The sequence below is a fragment of the Sorex araneus genome, chromosome 7 (assembly GCF_027595985.1).
Source record: "Sorex araneus isolate mSorAra2 chromosome 7, mSorAra2.pri, whole genome shotgun sequence".
NCBI classification, from domain to species: domain Eukaryota; kingdom Metazoa; phylum Chordata; class Mammalia; order Eulipotyphla; family Soricidae; genus Sorex; species Sorex araneus.
The window spans coordinates 45,495,014-45,503,157 of NC_073308.1; the positions used below are offsets into that span (position 1 = coordinate 45,495,014).

The following is an 8,144-nucleotide window of genomic DNA, read 5'->3' on the forward strand; positions in this document are numbered from 1 at the left end:
ATATGATACTGAAATATCATGTTTCAAGCCATGGGAACTTCTTTGACTGAGGGCTGTTACAAGAGTCTGCATTCTCTCTTTGTGCCCAAATTGAACAATACTTTTTGTGACATTGAAGTTATAGTATTAAGATACAGGTACTAGCTGGATTTAGCCTGAGTAACTGGCTTCTTCTGCTTGTCCCCAATGCTTTTTTCCTTCTGTAACCAACTGGAACCTTAACAGTTTCTGAGCTGGTTTAGACAAGGCAAAACATGCTAACAAGGAAGTTTCAGACATGTGTTGCCTTGTAAATGTCTCTCTGCAGAGTCATTTCATTTTCAAAGCCCTGAAGAGCTCTCACTGCAGCAGTCTGCAGGTAAACCATGTGCTCTGGGTGCCGGGTCCTTTCAGTGACTGAGCAACATGAAACCAGCATAGGTTGTTGTGCTTTTTAACAAAACTATAAAGCAATCAGCCACTAAGGCAGAATTACTGCATAATTAATATGTTGCCCTATATGGTGGCATCTTGCAAGAGCCCAGCCTAGAGAATGCAGTAAAGACCCTTACAAAAAGAGTGGGGACTTTTCTCTTTCCCTTTATTTGTCCACCTGAAGCCAAAATATCCCACCTTCACAGTATTCACAAGTCAGTTCTCTGTGTCAGTCATTTGTCTTTCTCAGCAACTGGGGACAAGTGCCTCCCATGCTTGAGGGAGAAGCTGTCACTCATCGAACTAGAGCATCCTTCCCCCTCACAGCTGCAATGCTGCAGCTTCATGTTCACGAACCAAAAGTAACTCTCTAAGCTAATTCCTGCTATTTTAAAGTACACCTGGGCTGAGAAATCTTATAAAGAAAAGACCTCCAGAAACCTTTTTCTCCCAGTGACTACTGATAGATTTGACCTCATCCACAGGAACTTAAAGCGTGCTATTAATAAAAAATTTAATTAAATTAAATTTTTTTAAAAAGCTTCTGAAGACCATAGTCTCCACTTTTCATTAGTGGTTTCTTGTTAGTCATATAGCAAGCCTTTTACATGCAATCACTTGTGTCTCTCACCCCAGTTAACAGTCTCATTAGTACTGTATTCTGTTCTTCACTTTGTCTTATTGTATCCTGAACTTTTTTTTAACCCTTAATTGCCCTAAAGGCAATATGTAAAACAGGACACTGAACAAGAAGCAGTGCACCAGACAGCAAGAGATTTCATGTAGACCCGAGTTTAAATAAACATGTTTAAAGGTATAAAAGAATCTACTCCAAATCAGCCATGAAAATCTAAGTGGGAAAAGACATTACTCTTGAAACGGAGAGGGAATTGGATCTTGGAGATTGTAGTGAATCTATTTGGTAAGTTCTCAATTAATTTTAAATTAATTCACTTGCCTTTTCAGTCATTAAAGGCACACACAGGGCACACTCAACAGGAAGATGACCTGGCAATTGTTCGTGTTCAAATTTATCATGAACTGAAGTTGCCTGCACTTCCCTCTCGCCAGATTCCATGTTCCCCTCTCCAAGGAACATTTGACCTTCAAATTTCAGGACCCCTATATCTTGATCTCTTGCACTCATCAGATGTTAGAAAACTTAGCCTGCTCTCAAATACATTCTCTCGGTGAACTTACTTGAGTGAATTTTGGTTGTTTGCAAAATGCGATTTTTCATTGTGCCAACCCTGCATTGCAGAGAAATCTTAGAGTGCGATTCCAGCTTGGATCCAGTAGAGTTACCACCAACAGCCTTTCACTGTATTTTCTCGTAGAGACGCAGGGGAAGGAAACCCGGGGATCACCAGTCCGGTCACGCTGAGGGGACAAGCCCCGCAGAGCCCGGGGTAAATCTTCCGGCTTCCAGGCCCGGGCGCTGTCCTTGGTGCTGCCGGCGCCCAAGCCCGCACGCGAGCCTGCCTTACCTTCTGCCCCCCGCGGGGGCGGCCGGCGTCCCACCAACGTTAAGCAGAGAGGAGTGCCAGATCCCACATTTAATACAAACAACTATCCGGGCCAATTCTGGCTTCGTCCCTTTTCCCGGAGTTTTCAAGACCGGCCGCTCTCAGCGTGGCTTTTGTTTTTTGCTTTGTTAATCCTAGACTCAACTCCTCCGGGCTCATCTTGGGCCGCTTTAAGACAAGCAGTGGGGGAGGGCGGAGAGGCGCGGCGAGGGGGTGAAGGGGAGGGAAGGGAGGTCCGGGGAGGTGAGGGAGCTCGAGGGGCGCGCGGGGGTGGGGGAGAAAGGTCGCGAGGGAAAGGTCCCAGGGCAGGGGCTTGGAGAGAATCGGAGAGCCGGGCAGAGAGAGTGGCCTCCCTGCAGGGACAGGCTGGGAGAAAGAAGTGCTGTCCCAAAGAGGCGGGGGGTGATGAACCAGTAGTGGGGAAAGACAGTGCTGGGGCAAGGGCGAAGGAGGAAGAGCTTGAGGATCGGAGCGCAGCCGGGGAGCGCAGGGCGGGCCCGGGGAGCAGAGCGGCGGGAAAGTGACCAGACAAAGGGCCTTGGGTGGACACTGGCCCCAGGGGGCCAAAAGCGGTCCGGAGGGGAAGTGCAAAAGACCAGTGAAAGCTTAGAGGGGCGCCTCTTGAACTAGGACCCCCCCTCCCCGGCCAGGCAGGGTGGCGGGAGGGGCCGGAAGCGGGCCTCCGCGGCCCGGGTCCGAGAGGCTCGCGCGCACGTGGAGCGGCGCTGAATCACGGCTCGGCGGGGCCCCCCATCCCCCCCGGCCCGGGGCCCGCAGTCCCCGCCTCCTCGGCCGCCGCCTCCACGGGGCGGGGCGCTGGCCCGGGCCCAGGCGCCGCGGCTATAAAGCGGCTGCGGCGCGGCCGGCGGAACGCTGTGCCCGCCACGCGCCCCGAGGCCGCCAAGATGAGCTACGCCCTGGACTCGCTGGGCAACCCGTCCGCCTACCGGCGGGTCACGGAGACCCGCTCCAGCTTCAGCCGGCTCAGCGGCTCGCCGTCCAGCGGCTTCCGCTCGCAGTCGTGGTCGCGCAGCTCGCCCAGCACCGTGTCCTCGTCGTACAAGCGCAGCAGCGCGCTCGCCCCGCGCCTCGCCTACAGCTCGGCGATGCTCAGCTCGGCCGAGAGCAGCCTCGACTTCAGCCAGTCCTCGTCCCTGCTCAACGGCGGCTCCGGCCCGGGCGGCGACTACAAGCTGTCCCGCTCCAACGAGAAGGAGCAGCTGCAGGGGCTCAACGACCGCTTCGCCGGCTACATCGAGAAGGTGCACTACCTGGAGCAGCAGAACAAGGAGATCGAGGCGGAGATCCAGGCGCTGCGGCAGAAACAGGCCACGCAAGCCCAGCTGAGCGACGCCTACGACCAGGAGATCCGCGAGCTGCGCACCACCCTGGAGCTGGTGAACCACGAGAAGGCGCAGGTGCAGCTCGACTCGGACCACCTGGAGGAGGACATCCACCGGCTCAAGGAGCGCTTCGAGGAGGAGGCGCGGCTGCGCGACGACACCGAGGCGGCCATCCGGGCGCTGCGCAAAGACATCGAGGAGTCGTCGCTGGTCAAGGTGGAGCTGGACAAGAAGGTGCAGTCGCTGCAGGATGAGGTGGCCTTCCTGCGAAGCAACCACGAGGAGGAGGTGGCCGACCTGCTGGCCCAGATCCAGGCGTCGCACATCACCGTGGAGCGCAAAGACTACCTGAAGACCGACATCTCGTCGGCGCTGAAGGAGATCCGCTCGCAGCTCGAGTGCCACTCCGACCAGAACATGCACCAGGCCGAAGAGTGGTTCAAGTGCCGCTACGCCAAGCTCACCGAGGCGGCCGAGCAGAACAAGGAGGCCATCCGCTCCGCCAAGGAAGAGATCGCCGAGTACCGGCGCCAGCTGCAGTCCAAGAGCATCGAGCTCGAGTCCGTGCGCGGCACCAAGGAGTCCCTGGAGCGGCAGCTCAGCGACATCGAGGAGCGCCACAACCACGACCTCAGCAGCTACCAGGTAGGAACAGCGGCTGCGCCGCCAGCCTGCGCCAGCGCCAGCGCCGCTCGTCCCCGAGAGCCGGGCACGCGCCCTGGCTCCCGCTCCCCTGCGCCCCCTGGTGGCCGCTAGCTGAGGCACGCGCGCGAGCTCGGGACCCCAGTTAGGGGGGCGTTAAGCATCCTTCCACCCCTTCCCACTCCTTCTCGCTCCTCTTTCACCCAGTGCTTCCACCTAAGAACCCTACTCCTTGTCCAAAAAATGTGCTGCGTTTCGTGGGGAGGTTCTAATTGTTTCATGCTTGTATGTTTAAAGTAGGAGTATATGTAAGTAGTTGATAAAGCAGCAACCTTAGGATAGTTTGTGCAAAAAAAAAAAAAAAAAAAAAGCATGCACTCGCAGCATTTCTGGCCCAAACTGGAGAATCCTCAAACTGGCTTCAGTTTAAAGGACTCGGGTGGGAAATGACAGGTCATCCGTGGGGTTTCCCCCACTCATCTTTCCTGTTAAGTGGTGGTGCATAGATTCGGGTGCCTTATGTGAAGATTTTATCATCTATGGGTCTTGTGTGTGTTTATTTGAGAATTTCTTAGCTCTTTTAAGGGGAGGAGGGGCTGGGAGAGATGTCCGAAAGGCTTGCAGCACTGTAGGGTGGGGGGGTGGGGGGTGGGGGGTGCGGGGACACAGTGGCAAGGGATTCGCAAAATAAATTGCTGATTTGGAAGATGAGTCTATGGAGACTGTGTCTGTTTCAGGACACCATCCAGCAGTTAGAAAATGAGCTTCGGGGCACAAAGTGGGAAATGGCTCGTCATCTGCGGGAATACCAGGACCTCCTCAACGTCAAGATGGCTCTGGATATCGAAATCGCCGCCTACAGGTATGAGGCTCGCTGCGGACCCGCACTGCAGGCTCTGCTCATAGGGGCTCACCGCCAAAGTTAAAGCAGACGCTTTGTAGAAGTCTTAAAATCGGTTTGCAGAAGTCTTCAATCAGCATGGTTTATATTAATTAATACATACTCCAAGGAACTGCAAATGTGATATTGCTGCTTTTCATATGCCTTTATCATGTTATGCTTTCTTGAAATAAAGTGCCTTAAATAGTGAGAATACCCACTATTTTAAGAACTTTGATTTAACTTTTTATTTTAGTAAAAAAATGTTTTCCAAACCTTTGAAGGAGATATAGAGCTTTCATGTTTAACATTTCATCTAATTAGTTTAGCTTTTCAGTTTTATGACAAGGACAAACCAGGCATTCAAATTCTGTTTGAACATTAATCTCACCTGAATACATACATGGATTAATATTTTATAGGATATATATTTATTTTATTTCCATATTAACAATTTAAATGTGTTATACATTAGGCTGCATGTTTAAATAGATGTCATGGGTGTTATCTAGATTGCATCTAGATGAATTTTGGAATGCAGCCAGAGAGATAGAAGATTATAAATCTGTTTCTAACGCAGGGGGGGAAAGCCTTTGACTAAACAGGATTTTCTATGACCCATGAGGTCATTATAATAATGTAAGAATATATTGTACTCACAGAACTATCTCTTTTTTCAGGAAAGCTGAATATGAACACTTTCTCACAAACTTGATGCACCCAGATTAGTACTTAGCTGTAGTATAGCCTCACTTTTTGTTCTAAGCTTTGGTAACATTTTGAAACTCTAATTTTGCTGAAAGAAATTTAATGTCACGAAAGCCCAAATGCTTAAAGAAGCGCATTTTTTTTGGCCACTAGGGAGCCTTTCAGCATATTCATGTTGCAGCAAATGGACTGCGGCAGGACTGAGATTTAGCCGCTGGGTGTGGTCAGTGGACCTTTGGGTGTGGTTAGTTACTGCAGCAGGCCAGCAGGTGGTCCTCCAGAATCTGTCACTGAATACAGTACAACATACCAGTGAAATGATAGCAGATACATCAAAGCAAATGCATTGGATTGATGTAATCTTTTACTTATGTCATCCTATTCATTGAAAGGTACCTACTGCATTACACATAATGTAATGGAACTCAGAAGACCTAATAAGCTTTTAATTATGTCTTTTCTTCTTTGATGGTCTAGAAAACTCCTGGAGGGTGAAGAGACCAGATTTAGCACCTTTTCAGGAAGCATCACGGGGCCAATATATACACACCGACAACCCTCAATCACAATATCCAGTAAGATCCAGAAAACCAAAGTTGAGGCTCCCAAGCTAAAGGTTCAACACAAATTTGTTGAAGAGATCATAGAAGAAACCAAAGTAGAAGATGAGAAATCAGAAATGGAAGATGCCCTGGCAGCCATTGCAGAGGAGCTGGCCGTGTCCATGAAAGAGGAAGTAAAAGAAGAGGAGGCAGAAGAAGAGGAAGAGGAGGGAGAAAAAGAAGTAGCTACAAAAAAGTCTCCTGTTAAAGCTACCGCACCTGAACTTAAAGGAGAAGAAGAAGGAGAAAAGGAAGAAGAAGAAGAAGGTGAAGAAGAGGAGGAAGAGGAAGAGGAGGAAGATGAAGGTGTAAAATCAGACCAAGCTGAAGAAGGAGGATCTGAGAAGGAAGGTTCAAGTGAAAAGGAGGAAGGTGAGCAGGAAGAAGAGGAGGAAGCAGAAGCTGAAGGTGATGGAGAAGAAGCTGAAGCTAAGGACGAAAAGAAAGCTGAGAAAAAGAGTGAAAAAGTGGCTTCCCCCAAGGAAGAGCTGGTGGTAGAAGTTAAAGAGGAGAAGCCAGAGAAAGCCAAGTCCCCGATGCCCAAATCACCAGTAGAAGAGGTGAAGCCAAAAGCAGATGCTGGAGCTGGAAAAGGTGAACAGAAAGAAGAAGTGAAAGTAGAGGAAGCAAAGAAAGAAGCAAAGGAAACTCAAAAGGAAGAGAAGGAAGAGAAAAAGGAGGAGAAGCCAAAGGATGTCCCAGAGAAGAAGAAAGCAGAATCACCCGTAAAGGAAGAAGCAGCGGAAGAGGTGGTCACCGTCACCAAATCAGCAAAGGTGAGCTCGGAGAAGGATGCCAAGGAGGAGGAGAAGTCACCGCAGCAGGAAAAGGGCAAGGAGAAAGCAGAAGAGGAAGGAGGGAGTGAAGAGGAGGGCAGTGAACAAGGCTCCAAGGAATCCACAAAGGAAGACATAGCAGTCAATGGGGAGGTGGCAGGGAAGGAGGAGGAAGAGCAGGAAACTAAGGAGAAAGGCAGTGGGGGAGAAGAGGAGAAAGGGGTCATCACAAATGGCCTAGACCTGAGCCCCGCAGATGACAAGAAGGGGGATGATAGAAGTGAGGATAAAGTGGTGGTGACCAAGAAGATAGAAAAAATCACCAGTGAGGGGGGAGATGGTGCTACCAAATACATTACCAAATCTGTAACCGTCACTCAAAAGGTGGAAGAGCACGAAGAGAGCTTTGAGGAGAAACTAGTGTCTACTAAAAAGGTAGAGAAGGTCACTTCACATGCCATAGTAAAGGAAGTCACCCAAAGTGACTAGTACTTGAGGCCACTGCAAAAGGTTAAGCCATATGACAATTTCCAAATGCATGTGATCGACAGCTTCAAAACAGAATGGGTTCTCCCACGGGGGCTCCAGACATTGTATTTTACTTTGTGCAATATGAGGGAACTGCATGCAAACTCAGGGTGCTCCCTCCTCAGTCTCTGGGGGATTCAAATGCATGATATTGTATGTACCTGGGGAATTGGTCAATTCCCTACACTGTTGGAAGGGGGGCACTTAGGGGGAATGTCTTGAGATGTATTATGCAAAGAACCAACTGAGCCAAAAATAATAAATGAAACACAGAACTCTCTTAGCCTTAAGAAAGCTATATATGAATAATTATGTTTACCTCACTGGTGCATTTAAAATGGACTTTTGATCATGGGAGAACCTCGCTGACATGCACAGTTGCAACCTTTCGTTGATTGATGTTAAACGTCACAGCAGTACTTGCTCAATAAAGGTCATATTGGAAACAATTGTTTGATGGTATGTGATTTCAAAGTGAAACCTTCACTGCCTTTACTTTTCATTACTAGGATATATTATTTGAGGGATTACGACTAATATGCATTACAACTCATATGCAATTACCAGTAGAGTAATGGCTTGGAAAACATAATTGTGAAGAATGTTGCTGAAACATACCAAAGTCTTTACTTTGCCCTATTTATCCCTCATATTTTTAATTACATACTTGAAAAAAGATAAAAGCATCAGTTAAAAAGTTTAGTTTGGTGGGATAGAACTCTTTG

At 49.1% G+C, this 8,144-nt stretch overlaps 1 protein-coding gene across 1 annotated transcript; it reads left to right on the forward strand.

Moving 5' to 3' along the window:
* Positions 1–2,764: 2,764 nt before the first annotated feature.
* NEFM (neurofilament medium chain) lies at positions 2,765–7,868 on the forward strand. Its single transcript, XM_004619149.2, has 3 exons — positions 2,765–3,928; positions 4,663–4,787; positions 5,991–7,868. Exons 1-3 carry the CDS (start codon positions 2,846–2,848, stop codon positions 7,378–7,380), a joined length of 2,598 nt encoding a protein of 865 aa, XP_004619206.2. The 5' UTR covers positions 2,765–2,845; the 3' UTR covers positions 7,381–7,868.
* The last annotated feature ends 276 nt before the right edge of the window (positions 7,869–8,144 follow it).

Excerpts from the sequence above, each read along its gene's own strand:
- NEFM (XM_004619149.2), top strand. The coding sequence starts at position 2,846 with ATGAGCTACGCCCTGGACTCGCTGGGCAACCCGTCCGCCTACCGGCGG. Across the intron at positions 3,929-4,662 it reads ACGACCTCAGCAGCTACCAG|GACACCATCCAGCAGTTAGA; the intron begins GTAGGAACAGCG and ends TGTCTGTTTCAG. Across the intron at positions 4,788-5,990 it reads ATCGAAATCGCCGCCTACAG|AAAACTCCTGGAGGGTGAAG; the intron begins GTATGAGGCTCG and ends TTGATGGTCTAG.